Genomic DNA, 27,679 nt, shown 5'->3' with positions numbered 1-27,679 from the left:
AATAGACATTCTTTTGTTTAATTTAATGATCAGTGCTAATATCTAAACCACTCCACTATGTCAAAGCAATCAAACCAGGCAAGTTAACTACTCGTAGTTCCAGAAGCTCAGCAAAACCATCCTCCTTCAGTCACACCTGAATATACGAGACATCCATGGTATTATATTGGACTGCAAAAATCAACTACTAAAGACTTTTAACCATCATGCGAAAAATTCTTAAAAGAAGCAAAAGTTGTAACTTAATGGACAGTAACAGAAATTGGGTAAAAAAATTTTCAAAAGAAAAATAAAACCGACTTCAAAAACCAAAAGCACTAAAAAGTAGAAAATAATTTTTGTTTAGCTACACATGTAATGTACCTAGGTATGAAGTCGAGCGAGCATATTAAAACAAAATTAGAAATCCAAGAGTGAAGCTCGCCCGACTTCATACCTAGGTACATTACATGTGTAGCTAAACAAAAATTATTTTCTACTTTTTAGTGCTTTTGGTTTTTGAAGTCGGTTTTATTTTTCTTTTGAAAATTTTTTATTTCACAATTTTTAGTGGCCCCACTGTACTATAATATGCTATGCCCAGTTAAAACCCTACTGTTTACTAAGCTATTACAGTGATCGCGAGCAATTTGCTCTTATCCATTGAGGAGTTCTGTTCTCCATCTCCGAATATATTCATCAGATCTTCACCAAATTTATATGGGACCACCTGCACAGTATACCCTTTCAAACAAAAAAAAAATTTTCCAAATCGGTCCAGGGGTCTTTGAGTAATCGGGGAACATACATAAAAAAAAAAAAAAAAAAGATCCCGACGAATTGAGAACCTCCTCCTTTTTTGGAAGTCGGTTAAAAAGGTAACAACGATCGAAAAAAAATCATGACGATTACATTGCAAACATCTGTTTTTATGTTTTATTTATAAACAAAAAAATATATACAAGTTTAGCCGATAAATACCATGAACGGAAAAGTTACAGCATCTGACCTTACCACGTTAGGTTATCTGGGTCGATGTCTTGCCATACAAGGGTATGTATTATGTATTGTTCACAATAAACTGTCGCCGAAAGTAATAATATTTCAAGAACATTTTAAACGTTATTTTGCAAGAATAATAAATTCCGTATGAAATGAATGAAATATATGATAAATTCTAAAATATATAATAAATTCCGTATGAAATAATCCGCATGAACGTAGTCTACGTCTTTCTATAAATTTCATAGTAGCCACTACAAGTTTCAGTTAAAATTTAAATTTTGAAAAAAGTAAGTTAGTAGATTGATGAGCACTAAAAATAAGAGCTAAAATAAAATTATGAAAACTTTCTTAATAGGGCAACGTTAATTTAGGATTTTAAAATTATAATAGGTAAGTACGTATCATTTTTCTGTAAAAGTACCTAAATTATTATTACTATTAATTTAATTTGATTTAATTTTATGTGAATAAGTGGTGGATAAGGAAAGGAAGCCATTTTTAACAGAGGCTAAAGTTTTGTACCACTTTCTTCTAAAGATTACTGACTTATCATTTGCATTGTCAGCGACAAATAATTACAAAAGCACATAGCCTGGCAAGTGGTGACACTCAGCTATGTATTTAACAGGACACTATCTGGATTGTACCTACGACTATCAACATTTAAAAATCTTTTCTTTGTGACATATTATCAGACATGAGTAGGTATTATTTTGAACAATCTTTGTACGAGCCCACCCATGTGACAGAAACATTTTAAATTTTAATCTAAAGATAAGTTTAAACATAGTTATCTTAGCATAGATTTAGCAATTCGGCTTAAGGATTAGCACATATTTTTATTACTTTGTTCGATAAATATTTTTTATCTTTTTCCGGGTGTTATTAATACACATTTAATATTTATTCCATATGTCGACGTCCCAGCCGAATAAAGGCAGTTTTTACTGAAGATCAAAAACCGCTAAAATTTTTATATAACTTTTTCCCTGTTTTTATTCTAATTTCAACCTTTAATCCACTCAGTGGTCTGATTTCTTTTTAAACTCTAAATTGTCTTTTGATTTGTATTCTTAGCTCGTGATCCATTGAATTGAGTTCAAATTACGGACTGATACCTAAGGTAGTTTACTCCGCCTAAGGTTCTTAAAATACAGAAACATGATTTTAACTACCTTTACGCAGGCAATTGATGATCGATACTTGGCCTCATTCCTAATATCTATAATTTTGAGACTACATTAAATTATATTATTAAACTCTTTAAATTATAAATAATCTATGGACGCCTCGGCCTTAAAATAAATTAAGCATTTCTAAAATGGAACGCGATATCATGTAAATTAGAAACATGTTTTCATAGTCATCAAAATGAATTTGATCTGTAGGTAAGACCTAGTGTACTTTTACATAGTCTTCACCTTTGATGCACCTATACAGGTATTCGTTCTGAAATTAAATACCCAATCAAACTTAAATCGTCTTGTGTCCCGATTGTCTTTTTAGGGTTCCGTACCTCAAAAGGAAAAACGGAACCTATATAGGATCACTTTGTTGTCTGTCTGTCTGTCTATCTGTCTGTCTGTCTGTCTGTCTGTCTGTCCGTCCGTCCGTCGTGTCTGTCAAGAAATCTATAGGGTACTTCCCGTTGAACTAGAATCATGAATTTTGGGAGATAGGTAGGTCTTATAGCACAAGTACAGGATTAAATCTGAAAACCTCGAATTTGTGGTCACATCATTTAAAAAAAAATTAAAATATGTTTCAATTTTCTAAGTAAGATAACTACCAAGTCGGGTATCATATGAAAGGGCTTTACCTGTACATTCTAAAACAGATTTTTATTTATTTTTATGCATAATAGTTTTTGATTTATCGTGCAAAATCTTGGAAAAAATACCCGAGTACGGAACCCTCAGTGCGCGAGTCTGACTCGCACTTGGCATTTTTAACCTTTAATAGAACCTTTATGAATGACCTTTTCCTGAATGCAGTAAAACAATAGTCTTTCTTCGAGAACAAAGCGATTGGAATTAATATTGAAACACATTGTACAGATGCAAACATTAAAACAACAATTTACACGTGCTCGCTATCAACAACAAACGAAACAAAAAGAAAATGAACTTATTGGAGAAATAATTATGAGGATACACATTTACCTATCTTTAATTATTTATTATTAGTTCGAAAATTTGGTGGAAACTACTTACTTTAATTCAATATCTAATTCTTTGTTACTTCAATCGTTTTTGCTGAATGCAGTTCATGTGCCCTTACCTCAATCTCTCAACCACCCAGTGCTTGTTTTCTCAGTTATCTGCTATTTTTGTTGTCATTGTCATTTGTCAGTGAGAAGACGGCAGCGCTCGTGAGTGAACGCTCGGTTGGCATATCGTAGTTATTATTATCGCATCCACGATATCGTAAAAGTGATCGTTCCAGTTAAGTTCAATTGACAAAGTAAAAAGTGAACCATTTCAGAGAAATATTTCCACGGACCAATTTTAAAAAATCAATCAGCATAGGTATGTTATTTTTTTTATATTTTCAGCATTGCTTAGCGGTTGATAGTTGCATGAATGAAAAAGCGAATGCAACGCCAAAATTATTTTTGGCGCCGCATTACTAAATATAACATTTTATTTTTTGTATGTTAATTTTAAACAAAATATGTATGAACACGACAATATTGCAAAAATTATCTTAATTAATAAAATAACGATGATCCGCTGACCGTTAGCAACCGAAGAGTATTAAGTACATGAATTTATGTACTTAAGTAATATTTTTTTAATGCATTGCTAGACTAAGGCCCTTCCAGCTTCCGTTTTCCCCGCTAGTTACAATATTAAGACCTTCAAAACAAGAGTGCTAAGGCATCTTCTAGGCAGGCGCGCTCCGCCTTGGGCTGCATTATCAGTCCACTATTTGGTGTGACTGCAATACAGTGCATGTCTATTGTCTTTTATAGTTAAAAAAAACTTGTCTACATTATATTGTTTCCTGATATCAAAATAGGTATCTATGGAAATCTTATCACAAGTGAAATTTTTTAATTCAGTCCACTCCACTATAATTAGAAATTACAGTGATTAACGCAGGGAACAAAATAATAGGTGTCAATTACAAATATTATCACAGCAGGTTTTTTTGACGTAACACAAACGATATCATAATGGCATTGTTTGAGCATTGAGTTGATATTTAACATTCGCGACCCAAAATTCTTGATTGCTGTTCGCTGAGTCACGGTCAATGTGCACGAATTAGTTGGAGACGGTCAACCCGACCCAATCATTTAGGCAACACGTGGGCAACTCTTTTTAACTAGCGTTGCCGAGCTCCCGGCTAGCTATAATGTGCGTTTATAAAACATCACTTACGTTTATTTATTATCTAGCTTTCGAGATAGAAATAAATGTTTCTCTGGGCGGCTATCAAAACTTTATATTAACCGACTTAATTTATTCAAATAGTTACAACTTGCAATTGGTTTAGAATCATCGCAGATCCATTCGTACATAATATCATACGCTATTATATAAGCACGTCGATTTTTTCGAGCTTTCTTTCTACCATGAATTACCATTATACAATGGCTTTATTTCTATTACCATGTATCATGTAGGCTAATAAGTAATATTACGTTAGCTTAAACGACTACTTATGATTGATTTCTATATCCAATAACAATAATTTATAGTCTAATAACTGTCATTAGTTTATTCTAATAACTACCTACTTAGAGTTCCCTTTGTTTTGCTGACACTGCACTGTTACACTAAATCGATGCCATATTTAAAAAATCCAGGTGCATTGTAAAAACCATGATATTACTTTATTTTAATGTATGAATTTAATCGTTATTTACGAAATGTTTCTCCGGATGCTCATATTAAATAAAATTATTCGCAATAGTATATTCATACACAAAACAAATGTATTCAGTAATCAGTTATACATGAGTCGTAGGTACAGTAACAGTATTCCTTTGTTTACGGAATTTGTACACGGAATACGGACTGATGATTCAGCTACTAATTTTTCCATAGTATTTACTCTGTACTGCTACTTACTACAGACATATTAATTAGTTATAATAATAATCTACATCTAATTAATCATTTATAGTGAAACATCATTAGTTATTAATTAAAGAATCTTGTACGATATTCCATTATACATACTCTTAATTTATTACCTAGGTAATTAGGCACGTGTAACAACTAGAACACAGGTATAATTGAATAGGTAATAAATTACTAGACGTTAATGTGATGGTGTTAGAGCAATCGCTTATAATTTTTATTTTTATTTATTTGGGACATTAAACAATTACATATCACATATGTATAAAACTATAACATAAATAAATCACTCAAACAATATTGGCAAATACATAATCAACTACACTATCACAGCTTAGGTATCTAGTAGATATACATAATATGCTTCATATTATTGGGTATATGTAAAATGAACCTATACATAAAAAGGCTTTCTCTACTACCTACCATGTATTGATTATTATTTTGTTATCGAATTGCTAAACTTTTTTATCTCTGAGTGGCTGTTTCGATAAAGTTTTCCCATAATACGCCAAAAACACTCGAAAATATCGACATTACTTGAATTTATCAGTATGAAGCAATGTACCTACAAACTTTGTAAAAAATGCTGACTGCACATAAAGCGGAATTTACATTACGACGTTAGTGGCACGAAATTAGCGTCGCGAAATTAATTTCACTATCAATTGCATTGTGTAAACGTTGTATCAAATGCATTCATTGTGAAATTAGACGTTTACGGTTTACACATGCAATTAATAGTGAAATTAATGTCGTGACATTAATTTCGTGCCACTAACGTCGTAATGAAAATTCGGTTTTACACTATCTGTCAACCTTTTGACGCGGCCTGTCCCATTTTCGTGGTTACTCGCCAGTGCCAGCTCGGGCGTCCACGAAAGTTTAAAAAGCAAAAAAATTACTGCTCAAAACTAAGAACTTCTACTTTCGGCTTGTGACAAATCTAGTTTAGATGTTCAATTTCGAATAAATTATTTCTTAGAATAAGTCTTAGAATGGAATGAACCTTGGATAAAACCCAGGATCTTATTCGTATTCACATCATAGGTAAGCCTTTATAGATTAAGATCTTTAATAATGTTATCCATCATGCTTCAGTAAAGGATCTGTGTAGAAGGTCGTAGGATTAAGGTAAGCCAGTTAAGCCAGCTGTCAAGTTGCACTTCACGGTCAGATCAATTATTATTATTATATACGCTTAAAAGGGTTATGAAAATTGATGACTATAAGGCTCGTTGGTGATAGGGAAAGAAAATTTTCAGCGATGTTACTCTATCACTCAATATTATAAAGGCGAAAGTTTGTATGTGTGTGTGTGTGTGTATGTTTGTTACTCCTTCACGCAAAAACTACTGGACGGATTTGGCTGAAATTTGGAATGGAGATAGATAATATCCTGGATTAGCACATAGGCTACTTTTTATCCCGGAAAACCAAAGAGTTCCCACGGGATTTCGAAAAACCTAAATCCACGCGGACGAAGTCGCGGGCGTCAGCTAGTATTCCATAACTCCGTAAAATGTTAACCGAATTTGACAATATTCTCTTTTTTACAAAGTTTGTACCTATGGCACCTACTTATAAGTAGGTTCTATGTATTAGTGTAGACCTGATCCGTTTAACTGATCTTCTGAGGTCGAAGACGGAACTCCTCAACGGGTAACAGCGAATCAATAGCAATCAGTGTAATAGCTCTATAAATAGAATAACATAATATAATACCATATGTTTTCATTTCTTCCACAAATAACAGGTTCAATAAAAATAAAAATTGGTTTCGTTAGTATTCAGAATATTTTAAGTGGAGGTTTTTTACAAGTGTTCTAATATAACACATTCATACTTGTATACATACCTATATGCCTTTTGGAATAGATAGGCTCCCGCTCCCGAAGCCAGGGCGGGTCAACTAATTAATAGTAAACTTCTTTTTATTGCAGTATTTTTAACCTACATTGACATGATCATGCGAATACCATGAGACATAATTACAGAATACCTAGAGAATACTGATGTAACTGCCCACGCTTAACATAGACCTCTTATCGTAAAATAAATATTACATGTAAGTACCTTGATAACCGCGGTCAAGTTGAATCTTACGTAAATTCGCTATATAGTTTTGTATCATATTATTAAAGACTTAATAACAGTAAAAATCAAATGTTATGGAACTGAAATAAATTATAAATCCGCAAAAGATGAATTTTAAACGGGGTGTACGGAAATCCAAAAAGTTCATAAATTTCAAAAGATGATGCAGTCTAAGATGGAAGTGGGCTAACTTGGAGGGAGTAGGTATAACAGTTTCATTAAACCCATAAACTCCTGCTCAGTTTCTACGCGGCATCGTACCCTAAAGCTTAATCACTTGGTGGTACGGCTTTAACGGTAGAGTGGTAACATAGATAAAATAAATAAATTCTTTTATCTATGGATGGTAACTAGCTAGGCCCAAAGCCTCTCGACTAGACCAGAGGCAATTTACAAATTATAAATTGTAATTGCCCCTGGCAGGAATCGATCCCTGAACCTTTCACTTATAAGACCACATCGCTCACCACTGCGTCAGGGAGGTCGTTCCATAAATGGGACAAATTAATTATTATTTCAGGATTCAAGTAGGTAAACATTGTTATGTAGACTAAATCTAAACATCTGGCAGTAGTTACTTATCTACAACAACGTACATTATTAAAATATGTATGTAGTTATATCATAATATTTACGGTACGTTAACACATTATTATTCTAACACGATGCCATACAAATGCTTAAACGAATAAAAATGTAAGCTATTCCTATCGTAGCCTAGCATTTTTCTAAGGCCCTTGCTAATAAATAAGCAATTGTTTTTAGAGTTCTGTAGAACAGGGAACCCTTATAATTTCCACCAATCCGTCAGTCCATCTGTCTGTCCGTGTGTCACCTCACAACCATTTTAAAAGATAGTATCAAAGCTGTAAAGTTGAAGCACATTTTTAAAAATCCGTTACCGCTATACAGACGAACAATAATTAAATTATGAAAAAAGATTATCTCATCAACATGAAAACTGAGAGTCGAAAAAAAATTAAGTTTGCAACCTCTAGTATTACCTATCTCATTGGATAGGTTTTTTAACATCTTTTCCCAGAAAAACTACCCTTTAGAAAAAAATTATGAGCGCCAGAATGCCGATTTACGATATTTACGAGTTTCAGATATTATATTATCCTCCTCCATAATCCTTAAATTACCTTATTTCAAAATCGTAATATTTCTAGAATAGTAGCTTTCATCCAGTATGAAATTATAAACCATATAATCATCACGACTATCGTGCGGCAAACAACTAACAATATAATATGATAGTCGACCAAAATAATGTTTAGTTGGTCCAGTTTCTACTTCAATGGAAACTTAAAAGAAACGATACATTATTTGTATTGTTTAAGTGGAAAAAATTCGAAAAACAATATAAACTTTGTTTCATTTAAAATTCTAGCTAAAGCACTATAAGATTTTCTCTTTTCTTTAACTACACCAATTGTGTGCTTTGGCTGATTTTAACAAAATTAAAATAATAACATTTCGAAAAAAAAAACTTAATAATATACTACATATGTATTTATATTAAAAATAGAAATAATATAAATAACGACAGACAGGAGATAGATAGATTAGACAAAACTATGAGTTTTTCTTGTTTTACTAAAGAACTTTAAAAAGTCTATCCCTCTTAGAAGCAAAATTACTCCACGAACCATTTTCCGCGGGGTAGTGTGGCGTTACAAATTGGAAAGCCACTCTGCGATCGTTGACGTTGAATACTAACTACCTTTACCTTACCTTTACGCAGAGACTTACGTAAATATTAAAATTATGGAAATTCGAGTCTACATAGACGACAAATACGAGAACAAACAAGCGAAAAAACTTTTTTTTAGCGCTGCAATCACTACGATCCATGTAAAATTATAACACCTAAATTAAAAGTTTATAACACTCCCGACAAGTGAAGGTTACAGTAACTAGAAAAGAGCTGATAACTTTCAAACGCCTGAACCGATTTTCTTGGATTATAGCTAAGAACAGTATCGATCAAGCCACCTTTCAAACAAAAAAAACTAAATTAAAATCGGTTCATTAGTTTAGGAGCAACGATGCCACAGATACACAAGTCAAACTTATAACACCCCTCTTTTTGGGTCGGGGGTTAAAAACAATGATTGCCTGAATGAAATAGACTCAATAATGTCTATCAGAATTGAGCAAACAAACTGTTCGGTACGCCTATACCTATGTTTGTTTGCCCGAGTTGGATAACCAAGATAAACAAACAAAAATCATAAATGTTTGAAACTCAGTGCTGACTGCTATCCCAATAGCACTTTCAACAATTGTCACATGTCTCAATACAGACACTCTTGTTCCAATAAATTATTACTATCTTTACACAATAAGTGGAATACAGATACCATGAAATAACAATAATTTCATTCCAAACTACTAAGTATATATATTTATTTTTCATGTATTTCGTATATTATGATCCTTGTGAACGAAATGAAATATAAAATAAACGTATTTTTAACGACGAAAACAATATAATCTCGTATTGCAATCAAATGTAATATTATTTTTCTTTTCTCAGAAGAAAATATAACGACAACATAATATTATTTGTTATTAGATCTCTCTTTATTATTCCAGATTTGTAACAAAGATACGTTTTATGGAGATTATTATTACACGGATTTTAAGATATTGCGTTATAGTAACTTTGGATTTCCAACGCAATATCTTAAAATCCTATACTACTTATATTAAGTAGTTTGAGGTAGAATCTAAATAAATCACGTGAATCGTATAGATACTATTCACACAATTCATCATAACAATAAAATTCAATGTAAAGAAATCGTTCCCTCCATTCGAATGACATTATGATATTGATATCGATCTCCTCCAAATACCATCCGATTACGAGGGATGGTATTTCTATTCATGCGTAAAAAGATATTAGCATTAATATTAAGCATTTGTGATGTTTTCAATTTTTTGATCCTCATAATATCTTTTGCTATTGATCAATAAACACTATATTTTACTATATCTGTACATACTAATGTACGTATAAAGAGAAAGAAGTTTTAGCATTTTTTTTAAATTTGCATGTATATCCAATATGTATTTCAATAAAAATTTTCATTGTTTCAGATACAAGCCAAAGATGATCTTCCAAAACAACAAACGGTTAAGACACAAACAAGTGATACTAAACCGCAGATAGGTGTAAATAACATGATCTAGTTCCATAGATCATGCAAGGAAAATAATCATAAGAGTCCTTAATTCTCCCTCCGCAACGTTGCTTCCTTTTTTCACTATATTAAAAATAGAAATACGCAAAAAAGTGCCTCTATTTACTTAATAGTTACCAATAGGAAAGACAGACATAAATATTTATTGAAGCAATCATATCAGAACTACTACGAGTACTTACGTAATAAATAATATCTAACTGCCTTAAGAATTAAGTGCCAAGAGATAATTTTTAAACAATAAGGATGTCGCACGTAGCGGTGAAAAGCACAAAGAATGGGAGCAGTTCTCAGGCCGTGGAGGCTTCGAGGGAGGGTTCGGAGAGCCTGCCGCCCCCCCCAGACGGAGGGTGGGGCTGGATGGTGGTGTTCGCATCCTTTATGATTCATATAGTCAGTGAGTACTTTCAGTTCTCTTATTCTTTGCTTCTATTTTTGAAAAGTAAACATACGAAGTAATTACAAAGTGTAAGTAGGTACAGCTTGTTAACTTTTATGTTACTTTCATAAGAAGTAAAGTTAAGTACTATTAAGTATTCAGTGGTACAAAACTAATAAAAGCGGCATGCATGCGTTTCATTTATGTTTACACACGCTGGAACGGACTTGGCCAACGTCGTAGACCATGACCTAACCCCTTCTCATTCTGAAGAAAGAGCCGTGTTCAGTAGTGGTCCGGTGATGTGTTAATGATGATGACGATCACTTCACAACATATTTTGAGTTTATTTATTATTACCAACGGCCGCCAGAATTCATCAATGTTTAATTTTATGTTTTACCTCTCTTCTGTTTGTTTGATTAATTAATATCAGTTTCTTCTTTTACCCTAGCGACCATCTAGCGACTAAGTATATCAATCCACGTCTAAAATACACCCATAAAAGGTCCAACTTCCGCATTGTGAAATGAAAGTGCATAGCCATTAGCCAAGTTCTCGTAAAACATTCGAGTATTAGGTAGTGCAGATGAATGAATCAAAGCTTTATTTTCAAAAGCTTTATACGAGTAGGTAGGTAAGCTATAAAAAAGTAAATAGATTTCGGAAATCATCATCATCGCCCCAACCCTTCTCTTCCCAGCAGAATAAGATTAGTACCACGCTGGTCAGTAAGGATTGGCAGATAACTACACCTTTGAGATTATGTTCAGAACTCTCAGGCATGCAGGTTTTTTCACTAGTTACGATGTTTTCCTTCACCATAAAGCGGAATTTACATTACGAAATCAGTGGTACGAAATTAGCTCGTGCAATTGATAATGAAATTAATGTTGTGAAACTAATTTCATTCCACTAATTTCGAATTGTAAATTCCGCTTTAAAGCAAGTGTTATTTGATAGCTTAAAATGCACATAACTCCAAAAAATTAGAGGTGCTTGTATGCGGGACCAACCCCGGACACCTCGAATAGAAGGCCGACGCGGTTTTAACCACTAAGCTATCACGGTACGGATTACGGAAATAACTATTTTGTTCCCTCAGAAAATGGGGCACGATATTGTGCTACCCTGTGTGCGTCAAAGAAATATCCTTGCCCGTCCAGTCCGGTTAATCACAGCTAGTTCCCTGGGTTAATGTGGTCAGCGAATTATTTATACAGAGGCGCTGACCTCCTACCGACCTCGAGCGATATGCCACGCACTTTGCAACCAGTACTATCTGCAAATACACCAAACTGTAGCATAATATATCTAGGGTTGCCATCAGCGTATTGACCTTTGATAATAATTATGTAGACCATAATTATTACCAAAGGTCAATACGCTGCCCAATCAGGATCATCGGCATGAATTTAGCTACCTTACCATGACTTTCTTACCACTAAATTGTCAAATTTCAACATTAAGCTAGGTGCATAATTATGATTAATTTCTAGATCTTTCTCTAGGACACCACAATAATTTCAGTTTATAATAAACCTTAACACTTGAACATAAAGTTTAATAACGATTGCAAAATATTTATATTTAAAAACTCTTGTCATCGACAATAAAAGGAAAATTCGAAAAGGATTTTTAATGAAAATTAAAATATTTATTCTAAAATGAAACTTAACACCTAAGCAATAAGTCTAAAAATTTGATTCATTTGAAATAAAAACGTTGCTTTTATTTTTCGGGACGCATTTGAAGCACTTATTTCAATTAAATAGATAAGTAGGTACTCAAATCGCTGATATTTTGAACATTACAGTTAAACGACCGAAAGCGCGCACCAAGCTTAAAAAAGTCAAGAAACAAAAATCACATTACGAATCTTAGGCAAATAATACTAATGGCAAAAACCATTGTACTTAATCAGTTCACTGCTAATGAGTTTCAGGAGTGGAAATGAGGCACAAATTACTTCGTCAACATCACGTAGGATGGAAAACACATAAAGTAAAGATTTGGTTTCAATAGTTTGATTTTAATAAGGTAAACCTAACCGCTATTTGTATGAATTAAATAGTATATTACCCAGGTGTTACCGACCTATCTTCTAAAACAACAAAACCAGACAATATCGATACCTGAAACAAAATTTACATAAAATATTTGCATAGATAAATTTCATAGTGGCAAATTAATTTTCATGATTACATAAACCCATAACTAAAACTTTACTTATGTTTATTATGCAGACGTATCTGTATACCCACAAGTTATATAGCTACTATACTAGTTGATCCCCCTGGCTGTACTTGAGTGGAATTTTTGACCTTTGGGAATTTACCGATTTCCAAAAGTCCTGAAAAATGTACTTCGTCATTTTATACCCGAAAGCCCAAATACGAATAATCTTCTTCTTCTCTCTGGGCTGGTTTCCGCACTTAAACGTTTCCGTCTGTTGTGCGTGCATTGCCCCTCCATATACGAATAATCATAGAGATAACTTAAAACTTACGCATTTTCATGCAAATTTTCATGTTATTGTCGGGAAAAGATTTTTTATAATATATTAATGGAATATGTACTTGCCTATGTTATCTTCCTTTGCGATTGACCTATACTTACGTCTAAGTAGGTACGTATTGTGAATCGGGTTGTAGGTAATATCCGGGACTTCCGGGATGTTGGCAGCCCTGTCTGCATTTATATATGTGGTGCAGTGTTTGCACTTGTTTATCCGTATTTATATGCTCATTTAATTACGCATCGTTATTATAACATTGGCGCGCAGGAATCTTGACTTCTGACCAGTTCTTAAGTCAATGTAAAACGCAACGTATCTAATGTTATCTTATTTATTTACCCAAGGATTTTCAAAAAACCGGTCAAGTGCGAGTCACACTCGCGAACCGATTGTTCCGTACTCGGGTATTTTTCACGATAAGTCAAAAACTATAATAAAGGTACGTGCAGGTACCTTTCATGACACCCTCATCATTATGTCATTATGACACCCGCTGGGTATAGTTATCTTACTTTGAAAATTGAAAATACTATTTGTTCATGAACCCATTTTAATTTTCTTTTGTTATTTAACCACTCATTCACGATTTACGGATTTTTTTAACTTGTGCTATATCACCTAAGGCAGTAAGTACCCTATAGGTTTTCTTGACAGACACGACAGACGGTCAGACGGACAGACGGATAGACATACAGATACAAACAACAAAGTGATCCTATGAGGCTTCCGTATTTCCTTTTGAGGTACGGAACCCTAAAAATGTCGTAATACTTAGTTCTTACATCCGCCCTATAATATTTTAGCCTTATAAATTGTATACACTAAAAAATACGTCAATATTAGTTCACTTTGTCAAAACTATGACTACCCTATGTTATAGATAGGTAATAGGTACAATGTATTTGTTTAACCTGTAAACATTGTTGTACCAGCTCTTATAATATCCGTTCCAAAGTGATAAATAAATACGATAAGGAAGTCGGAGCAAATTATAATTATTATATTGTGATACATTTGCAAGAGCAATCTTGGTATATTATAGTAGTAAATAATTACTTACTTTTAAAATCATTGTCTAATGGTTATAGCATATCTAAAGGAATATGACTACTTACTCGAAGTTAAGAGAAACTGAAAACGAACCTTTCCCACAATTACTGGCAAACCTTCACTTTTAGGCCAGTAGCACTGATGACGATTTAAATAAAAAATATATTCGGAACCTTGCCTAAAGGGACTCTTTTCATAATTTATTTTAGTTATTATAAGTATTATATTTTTTAAGGTTTTTTAGTTTTAGGTTCATTGTTATATAATTTAGATTTTAGATGTTCTGAAATTAAAAATCTCTGTCTTAGGTATGAGTTGCAATAAATGAAAACTTCCATACTTAATATTATAAATGCGAATGTGTCCGTCTGTCTGTTCGCTACTTTTCACGGATCATTCGTTTAACCAATTTTGATGTTTCCCACGAGATTTTTAAAACCTAAATCTGGATAAAGTCGCAGTCATCATCTAATAAATCATAAAAAACGTTTTAATAAATTATTATTAAAACAGGTACTAAAATAACATAAATTTTCAATGTATATTTATAAGACGAAGGCTGTAAGTACTAGTATTCATTTAAGAATAAAAATTTCCACTTGAATTAAAAAATTGCTGCATGCACTATAGCGCAATTTACATTACGACGTTAGTGGCACGAAATTAGTGTCACGACAATAATTTCACTATCAATTGTATGTGTAAACGTCTAATTTCGTGCCACTAACGTCGTAATGTAAATTCCACTTAATTCACTGCCTGAAACACGCAAAATTCTCTGCATCCTATTCCGCGACCTTAATCTACGATCTGATAACATCGTGTCCTGTTTCTCCGTGAAGTTGCAGCGAAAATCGGATTAGTGACAATGTGATAAGTGCTCTTCCTCAATTTACGGCTCATATAAGCACTATTACCAATTTGCTAGTTTTTATGAGCTTTTTGAGAATATTAAAACTGGAGAGAACACGCCATAGCGATCCATGTACTTAAATAGGTTGAAATACCAATAAAACACCAAAAGTAATTGTTTATTAATGTATTAAGTACACCTGTAGTGCTAATACATTATTTCAGTTAGTAGGTAAATATTTACAAGTTGAGTGAATTATACATATTATTATCTCGGAGAAAGTTTTATAAAAAATACTGATACCGTAAGCATTTCGCATCATCATAACCATCATTATCAACCCATCGCCGGTCCACTACTGAGCTCGGGTCTTCTTTCAGAATGATAAGGGTTTAGGCCATAATATTAATTAATTAAGTATCTGGTAGCTCAGCGCAGATTGGCAGCCTTCATACACCTATGAGAATATCACGAAAAACTCTCAGACATGCAGGTTTCCTGATTCCTCACGATATTTTCGTCACTGTTAAAGCAAGTGATATTTAATTGATTAAAACGAGTACCATTTAAATAAACACAATGCTGTATGTTTTTGTTTAAATATACCGCTTAGTAGGTAACAAAGAAATTTCATCCTCCAAAACATTTTATCTCCTACATCATATTTTTTTCAACACTTGTCGTAAAATCGGCCCGTCCGCGTCCGCTAAATTGTCGCCAGAAGTTGATCTTGAAAATTGATACATTTTGCGTGCATATCTTACATACTTTTACGTTGGAAGATTATTTTTGCAGTAGCTAAGGTGCGGTTTGTATAGAAGTTGTGATGGTGCCCGCCGCGGCTTTATTTATGTATCCTCCACTGACCTATTAAACTAACTTGCAACATCCAATTTTCATTCACAATAAATACATTATTCCTCCGTCCTTACTCCTCACGTAAGGCGCTGAAACGTGAACACGGACAAGCGGCCTCAGTCAACATAACCTTAGACACCGCTGACATATTTTATCGGTGATGGCCGGTGCGGCGGCGCGGCGGCCTGACCGTGCCATGTCGTCTTTGTGAGACCTGTTATACCTACTCGTATCTGCTGACTTGGTCCCGGAAAGCCTTCTTTCTTATTAGAAACTAGCTGATGCCCACAACTTCGATCGCGTGGATGAAGGGTTTTTAAAAATCCTTTGATTTTCCGGGATAAAAGGAAGCTTATTTGCAGAGTATAATCTATCTCCAATCTCCATTCAAAGTTTCAGCCAAATCCGTCTAGTTGTTTTTGTGTGAAGGAGTAACAAACACACACACACCTTCGCCGTTATAATATTAGTGTGACAAGACAATGAAGATACTAAACAGATATCAAATGATAGTTACTATGCATGATCATTTTGTAGGTACATTTTTAATGTCGTCAGAATCATGGATTAAAATTTATGATAGTTTAGTTGCATATTTGCACAAAGTTTATGCAAATATTCAATTCGCTATTTTTCTTTATCGCTGCACGGTGTTGTGATAAAAAAGTGGTGCGATCCTTGATTGCTGTATAAAAAATTATAAATATCGAGATATTATTTACTAATTATATTTATATTATAAGCTTGTCAAGCGTATTGTAATAACGAAGCAAATTATACCTACAACACTCATTGTTATTCATTTGAATGAAATACCGTTGAAATACCAATCCAATCCAATTAACATTATATAACGGAAATTTTTCTTACGAAGAATATCGATTAGCAGTTGGTACGGTGATTAAACGAAGAGCTTACACTAGTTTATTTCTAGTATTCGTAGTTACTAGATTCTTATAAGGATAATTTCAAGCAGTAAAATGATTCTGAACATTTGTATTAGTATCAAGTACTTGAAATACATATATGTATATTGTATATAGATTATAGATATAATTTTAGCAATAGGTATTTTTACCGTCGCGTCGCGTGTTTGCAAAACGGAAAGTCAAATCGAAAATAGAGTCTTCATTTGTTCTGCTACTCAAGACAATATTACCCGGAAGTTAACGATTCATTATTTTATGGTAATAATTTTGAGAAATAATGTTTATGTAAACTTTATTCATTGTTAACCGCGAGCTCAATTGGTGCAGAAAATCATTATTTTTAGATTGTTTCTTGTTTAGCAAAACTAAAAGGTGTCTTATCAATTTTACAATAACATTACTATAGGTATCATATAAATTACCAATAAGCTGTTTTTAGTATTAACTGTCGCTCATATTATTATTTTAAAAACAACATTACCTACATTTTTTATTAATATGGTCGTAGGTTTAATATCGTCTAACATATAACACTGCTTAGTGCTTTATAATATAACGCACACTCACTTAAATTTTATTTTTAATACATTTTTTTTATTCATGTATATCGTATAAGTATGCGTTTCAGTAAATCTTCAAATGAATTTCAATACAAAGTATCTGCAAGCGACAGAGTTTAGATTCTATTTTTATCAAAATCCTTCAAAATCAGACTTCTGCATGACCTAAGTACCTATAACAACACACATGGTACACACATGGTGCAAAGTCTTATCCTAACAATTTTCATATGCCTACCTAAATATAAAAAGAATTTGTCAATAGTTGTAACGATCTTATCTATATCAATGCAAATGAATAAAATTAAAGTTTCCGTCTGTATGTTTTTTTTTTTTGATTTATGAAGATTTATAAGCAATTAAAAAAATCTGTCTAAACGGCTATTAGACAGAACTTTCGCAGACAAATAGCAAATACTCGTAGGTTGATAAATCGCTATCTTTTATTTTTATTAAAAAAAAAAAAACAAAATGGTTCCAAAGGATTACAAAAATATAAATCCAAGCGGAATATTTTTTTTCAAATTTAGCACGAGACACAAATGTAATAACCCAGCAGGATTCGACAAAGCTATTCACATAAATCTGTTGCAGTAATAAAAAAAATGTAGGCTACTGAATTAAGTCACGGAAATTCACTACCCATACTACTTACCTACTGGATATCATATACTCCATTTTGTGGATTTGTAATGAACTCATCAATCTTCATAAGCCGATAAAACCAAATTGTTTGCAAATTATGTCAAGTAATAAACTGTGGCAGTTGTTTATCCAAAGCGTTATCTAGGTAGTATTAATTCATACAGGCGGACATAACTTCACGTGATTTTTTTTACCTTATTCAAAATAGGAGTCTGGACTAGAGTCGAGTCCTTTTGTTAACTTAGGACCCTAGGGTCCTACCGCCGTAGCTTGGCAGGTGCAGTGCAGATCACAATCACCTCTGATTGACCGACACTCCGCTTGGCTTTCAAAGGTCTTTTGTTTTGAAAGAGATACATTATTTTTTCTCAATCAACGACTATTTACTTTGCTTAATCTCAGATACAAATAAAAACACTGTTTAAGAATGAAGAATTTAATATTTGAAAGCTTTATCAAATCGTATCTTATATAATAGGTATACCTACCTTCTTTCTTGGAGCAGCGAACGTCCTCTGAGTGTCGTGCCATCATCTAATAAAGGTCTTGGAAAGAATAATCAGGCCAATATAATTTCTTTAAACGGTATCAGTGCTGTATCTTACACAATATTTTAAATCACTAGTAAAAATTCTTGATTGACAATGATTGTTGAATTTAATTTTATAATTGACGTAATGGTGATCAGTTATTACGTAAACTTAAAATTAAAATGAGGGTACAAGTACGAAACTAACATTAGCTGCAATTTCGCCATTAGTCATTTTGCATTAGAGCCACTTTCTAGAATCTAGACTGGCTTAATTGTTTCTGTCTGCTAAGTTTTATCCTGGAAGACTAAGATACCATTATGATCCTTTTAAAGTAGAATCCCTCGAATTAGGATCCCAAGACACGGCCGCAAGTAAAGCATTTCTGTTTATTGAAACTGGGAGTGACCGAGTGACGTCTACATCATCGAGCGGGACGTAGGTACGAGTACCTACCCTATTATAAATGCGTGAGCAAGATCATATCAACACTGACCTTTGTAATTGACTTCGTCAGCATCTCTATGATACGCATGACTAAATATTTCTAGTGGGCATACGCAATTTATAGATTGAACTACTGTCAACAATTTGTACTAAATTATTCATCGTAAGTGTTGAACACTGAGTTGTGCGCACACTTGCGGCTTTGACGGCGAACTGCGATCACATTTAGGACCCTACATTCCCCCAGGACGTCAAAATAAAAGGCAAGGATCAACAGCAATATTATGCTTATCAAAAACTGCCAGTCGGAAATTTTTAACGACTTATATAATTTTGGCCTTAGACATTTGTTTATTTTTCAGTTCATTATGCCGATGCCAATATCCATTTATTAAAAATGTGAAGTTGTGTCTGTCTGCTAGCTTTTCACGGCCCATCTGTTTAACCGATTTTGACGAAACTTGGCAAAGAGATAGCTTGCAGTCCATGAAGGACATAAGCTACTTTTGTCCTGAAAAATCAAAGAGTTCCTTTGGGATCGAAGCAGTCACGGGCATCATCTATTTAATGCAGGGATAGTTTAAATCTAGAGGCGGATATAGGCTATTTTTTAACCTGGTAAATCAAAGAGTTCCCACGGGATTTCAAAAAAACTGGAACTTACGCGGCTTTTTATTTTGACACGTAGGCACGATATTCATAGCACAGGCTGGTAGCATAGTGGGCGGACAGCGGACTTAGCCTGGATGAATTCCATGGCAACGTGAGATCTGCTTGCCACGTGGAAAGTAGGTCAAACCGGCGTCACGTGCTTCGTGTCACGTGTCTGGGTATAGTTATCTTACTTTGAAAATTGAAAATACTATTTGTTCATGAACCCATTTTAATTTTCTTTTGTTATTTAACCACTCATTCACGATTTACGGATTTTTTTAACTTGTGCTATATCACCTAAGGCAGTAAGTACCCTATAGGTTTTCTTGACAGACACGACAGACGGTCAGACGGACAGACGGATAGACATACAGATACAAACAACAAAGTGATCCTATGAGGCTTCCGTATTTCCTTTTGAGGTACGGAACCCTAAAAATGTCGTAATACTTAGTTCTTACATCCGCCCTATAATATTTTAGCCTTATAAATTGTATACACTAAAAAATACGTCAATATTAGTTCACTTTGTCAAAACTATGACTACCCTATGTTATAGATAGGTAATAGGTACAATGTATTTGTTTAACCTGTAAACATTGTTGTACCAGCTCTTATAATATCCGTTCCAAAGTGATAAATAAATACGATAAGGAAGTCGGAGCAAATTATAATTATTATATTGTGATACATTTGCAAGAGCAATCTTGGTATATTATAGTAGTAAATAATTACTTACTTTTAAAATCATTGTCTAATGGTTATAGCATATCTAAAGGAATATGACTACTTACTCGAAGTTAAGAGAAACTGAAAACGAACCTTTCCCACAATTACTGGCAAACCTTCACTTTTAGGCCAGTAGCACTGATGACGATTTAAATAAAAAATATATTCGGAACCTTGCCTAAAGGGACTCTTTTCATAATTTATTTTAGTTATTATAAGTATTATATTTTTTAAGGTTTTTTAGTTTTAGGTTCATTGTTATATAATTTAGATTTTAGATGTTCTGAAATTAAAAATCTCTGTCTTAGGTATGAGTTGCAATAAATGAAAACTTCCATACTTAATATTATAAATGCGAATGTGTCCGTCTGTCTGTTCGCTACTTTTCACGGATCATTCGTTTAACCAATTTTGATGTTTCCCACGAGATTTTTAAAACCTAAATCTGGATAAAGTCGCAGTCATCATCTAATAAATCATAAAAAACGTTTTAATAAATTATTATTAAAACAGGTACTAAAATAACATAAATTTTCAATGTATATTTATAAGACGAAGGCTGTAAGTACTAGTATTCATTTAAGAATAAAAATTTCCACTTGAATTAAAAAATTGCTGCATGCACTATAGCGCAATTTACATTACGACGTTAGTGGCACGAAATTAGTGTCACGACAATAATTTCACTATCAATTGTATGTGTAAACGTCTAATTTCGTGCCACTAACGTCGTAATGTAAATTCCACTTAATTCACTGCCTGAAACACGCAAAATTCTCTGCATCCTATTCCGCGACCTTAATCTACGATCTGATAACATCGTGTCCTGTTTCTCCGTGAAGTTGCAGCGAAAATCGGATTAGTGACAATGTGATAAGTGCTCTTCCTCAATTTACGGCTCATATAAGCACTATTACCAATTTGCTAGTTTTTATGAGCTTTTTGAGAATATTAAAACTGGAGAGAACACGCCATAGCGATCCATGTACTTAAATAGGTTGAAATACCAATAAAACACCAAAAGTAATTGTTTATTAATGTATTAAGTACACCTGTAGTGCTAATACATTATTTCAGTTAGTAGGTAAATATTTACAAGTTGAGTGAATTATACATATTATTATCTCGGAGAAAGTTTTATAAAAAATACTGATACCGTAAGCATTTCGCATCATCATAACCATCATTATCAACCCATCGCCGGTCCACTACTGAGCTCGGGTCTTCTTTCAGAATGATAAGGGTTTAGGCCATAATATTAATTAATTAAGTATCTGGTAGCTCAGCGCAGATTGGCAGCCTTCATACACCTATGAGAATATCACGAAAAACTCTCAGACATGCAGGTTTCCTGATTCCTCACGATATTTTCGTCACTGTTAAAGCAAGTGATATTTAATTGATTAAAACGAGTACCATTTAAATAAACACAATGCTGTATGTTTTTGTTTAAATATACCGCTTAGTAGGTAACAAAGAAATTTCATCCTCCAAAACATTTTATCTCCTACATCATATTTTTTTCAACACTTGTCGTAAAATCGGCCCGTCCGCGTCCGCTAAATTGTCGCCAGAAGTTGATCTTGAAAATTGATACATTTTGCGTGCATATCTTACATACTTTTACGTTGGAAGATTATTTTTGCAGTAGCTAAGGTGCGGTTTGTATAGAAGTTGTGATGGTGCCCGCCGCGGCTTTATTTATGTATCCTCCACTGACCTATTAAACTAACTTGCAACATCCAATTTTCATTCACAATAAATACATTATTCCTCCGTCCTTACTCCTCACGTAAGGCGCTGAAACGTGAACACGGACAAGCGGCCTCAGTCAACATAACCTTAGACACCGCTGACATATTTTATCGGTGATGGCCGGTGCGGCGGCGCGGCGGCCTGACCGTGCCATGTCGTCTTTGTGAGACCTGTTATACCTACTCGTATCTGCTGACTTGGTCCCGGAAAGCCTTCTTTCTTATTAGAAACTAGCTGATGCCCACAACTTCGATCGCGTGGATGAAGGGTTTTTAAAAATCCTTTGATTTTCCGGGATAAAAGGAAGCTTATTTGCAGAGTATAATCTATCTCCAATCTCCATTCAAAGTTTCAGCCAAATCCGTCTAGTTGTTTTTGTGTGAAGGAGTAACAAACACACACACACCTTCGCCGTTATAATATTAGTGTGACAAGACAATGAAGATACTAAACAGATATCAAATGATAGTTACTATGCATGATCATTTTGTAGGTACATTTTTAATGTCGTCAGAATCATGGATTAAAATTTATGATAGTTTAGTTGCATATTTGCACAAAGTTTATGCAAATATTCAATTCGCTATTTTTCTTTATCGCTGCACGGTGTTGTGATAAAAAAGTGGTGCGATCCTTGATTGCTGTATAAAAAATTATAAATATCGAGATATTATTTACTAATTATATTTATATTATAAGCTTGTCAAGCGTATTGTAATAACGAAGCAAATTATACCTACAACACTCATTGTTATTCATTTGAATGAAATACCGTTGAAATACCAATCCAATCCAATTAACATTATATAACGGAAATTTTTCTTACGAAGAATATCGATTAGCAGTTGGTACGGTGATTAAACGAAGAGCTTACACTAGTTTATTTCTAGTATTCGTAGTTACTAGATTCTTATAAGGATAATTTCAAGCAGTAAAATGATTCTGAACATTTGTATTAGTATCAAGTACTTGAAATACATATATGTATATTGTATATAGATTATAGATATAATTTTAGCAATAGGTATTTTTACCGTCGCGTCGCGTGTTTGCAAAACGGAAAGTCAAATCGAAAATAGAGTCTTCATTTGTTCTGCTACTCAAGACAATATTACCCGGAAGTTAACGATTCATTATTTTATGGTAATAATTTTGAGAAATAATGTTTATGTAAACTTTATTCATTGTTAACCGCGAGCTCAATTGGTGCAGAAAATCATTATTTTTAGATTGTTTCTTGTTTAGCAAAACTAAAAGGTGTCTTATCAATTTTACAATAACATTACTATAGGTATCATATAAATTACCAATAAGCTGTTTTTAGTATTAACTGTCGCTCATATTATTATTTTAAAAACAACATTACCTACATTTTTTATTAATATGGTCGTAGGTTTAATATCGTCTAACATATAACACTGCTTAGTGCTTTATAATATAACGCACACTCACTTAAATTTTATTTTTAATACATTTTTTTTATTCATGTATATCGTATAAGTATGCGTTTCAGTAAATCTTCAAATGAATTTCAATACAAAGTATCTGCAAGCGACAGAGTTTAGATTCTATTTTTATCAAAATCCTTCAAAATCAGACTTCTGCATGACCTAAGTACCTATAACAACACACATGGTACACACATGGTGCAAAGTCTTATCCTAACAATTTTCATATGCCTACCTAAATATAAAAAGAATTTGTCAATAGTTGTAACGATCTTATCTATATCAATGCAAATGAATAAAATTAAAGTTTCCGTCTGTATGTTTTTTTTTTTTGATTTATGAAGATTTATAAGCAATTAAAAAAATCTGTCTAAACGGCTATTAGACAGAACTTTCGCAGACAAATAGCAAATACTCGTAGGTTGATAAATCGCTATCTTTTATTTTTATTAAAAAAAAAAAAACAAAATGGTTCCAAAGGATTACAAAAATATAAATCCAAGCGGAATATTTTTTTTCAAATTTAGCACGAGACACAAATGTAATAACCCAGCAGGATTCGACAAAGCTATTCACATAAATCTGTTGCAGTAATAAAAAAAATGTAGGCTACTGAATTAAGTCACGGAAATTCACTACCCATACTACTTACCTACTGGATATCATATACTCCATTTTGTGGATTTGTAATGAACTCATCAATCTTCATAAGCCGATAAAACCAAATTGTTTGCAAATTATGTCAAGTAATAAACTGTGGCAGTTGTTTATCCAAAGCGTTATCTAGGTAGTATTAATTCATACAGGCGGACATAACTTCACGTGATTTTTTTTACCTTATTCAAAATAGGAGTCTGGACTAGAGTCGAGTCCTTTTGTTAACTTAGGACCCTAGGGTCCTACCGCCGTAGCTTGGCAGGTGCAGTGCAGATCACAATCACCTCTGATTGACCGACACTCCGCTTGGCTTTCAAAGGTCTTTTGTTTTGAAAGAGATACATTATTTTTTCTCAATCAACGACTATTTACTTTGCTTAATCTCAGATACAAATAAAAACACTGTTTAAGAATGAAGAATTTAATATTTGAAAGCTTTATCAAATCGTATCTTATATAATAGGTATACCTACCTTCTTTCTTGGAGCAGCGAACGTCCTCTGAGTGTCGTGCCATCATCTAATAAAGGTCTTGGAAAGAATAATCAGGCCAATATAATTTCTTTAAACGGTATCAGTGCTGTATCTTACACAATATTTTAAATCACTAGTAAAAATTCTTGATTGACAATGATTGTTGAATTTAATTTTATAATTGACGTAATGGTGATCAGTTATTACGTAAACTTAAAATTAAAATGAGGGTACAAGTACGAAACTAACATTAGCTGCAATTTCGCCATTAGTCATTTTGCATTAGAGCCACTTTCTAGAATCTAGACTGGCTTAATTGTTTCTGTCTGCTAAGTTTTATCCTGGAAGACTAAGATACCATTATGATCCTTTTAAAGTAGAATCCCTCGAATTAGGATCCCAAGACACGGCCGCAAGTAAAGCATTTCTGTTTATTGAAACTGGGAGTGACCGAGTGACGTCTACATCATCGAGCGGGACGTAGGTACGAGTACCTACCCTATTATAAATGCGTGAGCAAGATCATATCAACACTGACCTTTGTAATTGACTTCGTCAGCATCTCTATGATACGCATGACTAAATATTTCTAGTGGGCATACGCAATTTATAGATTGAACTACTGTCAACAATTTGTACTAAATTATTCATCGTAAGTGTTGAACACTGAGTTGTGCGCACACTTGCGGCTTTGACGGCGAACTGCGATCACATTTAGGACCCTACATTCCCCCAGGACGTCAAAATAAAAGGCAAGGATCAACAGCAATATTATGCTTATCAAAAACTGCCAGTCGGAAATTTTTAACGACTTATATAATTTTGGCCTTAGACATTTGTTTATTTTTCAGTTCATTATGCCGATGCCAATATCCATTTATTAAAAATGTGAAGTTGTGTCTGTCTGCTAGCTTTTCACGGCCCATCTGTTTAACCGATTTTGACGAAACTTGGCAAAGAGATAGCTTGCAGTCCATGAAGGACATAAGCTACTTTTGTCCTGAAAAATCAAAGAGTTCCTTTGGGATCGAAGCAGTCACGGGCATCATCTATTTAATGCAGGGATAGTTTAAATCTAGAGGCGGATATAGGCTATTTTTTAACCTGGTAAATCAAAGAGTTCCCACGGGATTTCAAAAAAACTGGAACTTACGCGGCTTTTTATTTTGACACGTAGGCACGATATTCATAGCACAGGCTGGTAGCATAGTGGGCGGACAGCGGACTTAGCCTGGATGAATTCCATGGCAACGTGAGATCTGCTTGCCACGTGGAAAGTAGGTCAAACCGGCGTCACGTGCTTCGTGAGCACGATAATGGCGTTTATATGTAAAATTAAACCGATGCTTTTTATTAGATGAATTCTTAATACCTACACGCGAAGCCTTTGAAGCCTTCTTCAGAGAATATATTATACAAACTGATAAAATAACTTATGAAAGTCTGCTAAGTGCTAGGTAGGTACTTACTAGGAAGGAACACAGAAGAACTTTTTACAGAATACATACGCAGAGCCTTACTTCTACCACTACTTACTTTATTAACTTACTTGATTTACTGTAATTGAATATGGGTTCATTTGGATATAAAGATTTAGTAATATAGTCAGACAAAATTTAGTAAATTAAGTCTAAGGGGAGAATACTAAAATTATAAAACTCATAACTAGAGTAGGTAGATACCTAGGTAAGTACGAAAGAAGTGCGAAAAACAAATTTTGTTTAATCTGTTCGATGTAGACATGATATTAATATCGGGATATCATGATAAATGGCTTCATCATTTTATCAAAACCAATTGATTCCCTAATATCTATATTCGTAGTCTAATATTTAAATAATAGGTACAATCTAAACGACACAATCCATAATCGTGAGACCTAGATTAGCCTGACCCTTAGATTAAGGAACACATTATGCAGTATATACTATATACGCTGAAGCTTGAGTGATAGTAAACTTTACCAAAGTACTTACTTAAAAATATCACAGACTGGATTGTGCCCGTAACTTTATCCGTGGATGTATGGTTATTAATCCCGCGGGAACTTTATGATTTTCCGGGATAAAAGTAACCTATATCCATTTTCAATATGAAAGCTATCTCTGTACTAAATAATTTTTCGCGATTTTGTCCACGTTAATTTAAGTTTTCAAATATTCCGTGAAAATTTGCCAGTGATTTTCTAGGACAAAAAGTAGCCTAATGTGCATCGCCAAAATGCAAAGTAACTCTGTACCGAATGGCAACGGATGGGTCATAAAAATGTAATAGATAGACAAACACACTTTCGCATTTATAATATTAGTATGGAAAATATAGATAATAGACGTCCACAAATAGATAAAACAGCAATTTGAAAAAACTATAACTGACGATAAACGTTTACGATACTGAAAATCGGCAGAGATTACCCACTGTGGTTCATTAGACGCAATTTCGACGTCGCCCGAAGAAATTGAAGCGGATGATATGATTTTAAGCTCAGTTTAAGCGTTAGCTTTCCAGACTAGGTACTGTAAACTGAGCAAATAGAAAAAACAACGGACAAAGCAGCCTTATTGGCTTAAACTCTTATTACTTTGAAAGCAGGTTAAAGATAAGGTTTTTTAAGAAACCATGAATGAAAAGGAGAATATTAGTCATACTTATTTAGTATGTTATATTATGATCAATACTTATTCCTCTTTTCCAGACAATTAATCAAAAAATTTGTGCTGAGTGGGTACGACAATACAACGGGAGGAAAAGACATGTCCAGCTTTCGAATTTCAGTCAGTCCCTAACAATTGAAGGCATGTGATTAAAAG

The 27,679-nt window shown here is 33.5% G+C and overlaps 1 protein-coding gene across 2 annotated transcripts in view; it reads left to right on the top strand.

The window, feature by feature from the left end:
* LOC123881105 (monocarboxylate transporter 13) overlaps nucleotides 1-27,679 on the top strand; it is a 43,308-nt gene that overhangs the window by 6,912 nt on the left and 8,717 nt on the right. The window contains exons 1-2 of one of the 2 annotated variants that reach the window (XM_045929681.1): nucleotides 3,321-3,512; nucleotides 10,281-10,781. In XM_045929681.1, the coding sequence (XP_045785637.1) occupies nucleotides 10,631-10,781 (151 nt within the window). In that variant the 5' untranslated portion in view covers nucleotides 3,321-3,512; nucleotides 10,281-10,630. Of the gene's footprint in view, nucleotides 1-3,320; nucleotides 3,513-10,280; nucleotides 10,782-27,679 lie in introns of those variants that run through there. The other variant, XM_045929687.1, reaches the window with a different exon arrangement.

The sequence above is a fragment of the Maniola jurtina genome, chromosome 1 (genome assembly GCF_905333055.1).
Source record: "Maniola jurtina chromosome 1, ilManJurt1.1, whole genome shotgun sequence".
Taxonomy (NCBI): domain Eukaryota; kingdom Metazoa; phylum Arthropoda; class Insecta; order Lepidoptera; family Nymphalidae; genus Maniola; species Maniola jurtina.
This window is presented reverse-complemented; position numbering and strand designations above follow the sequence as displayed.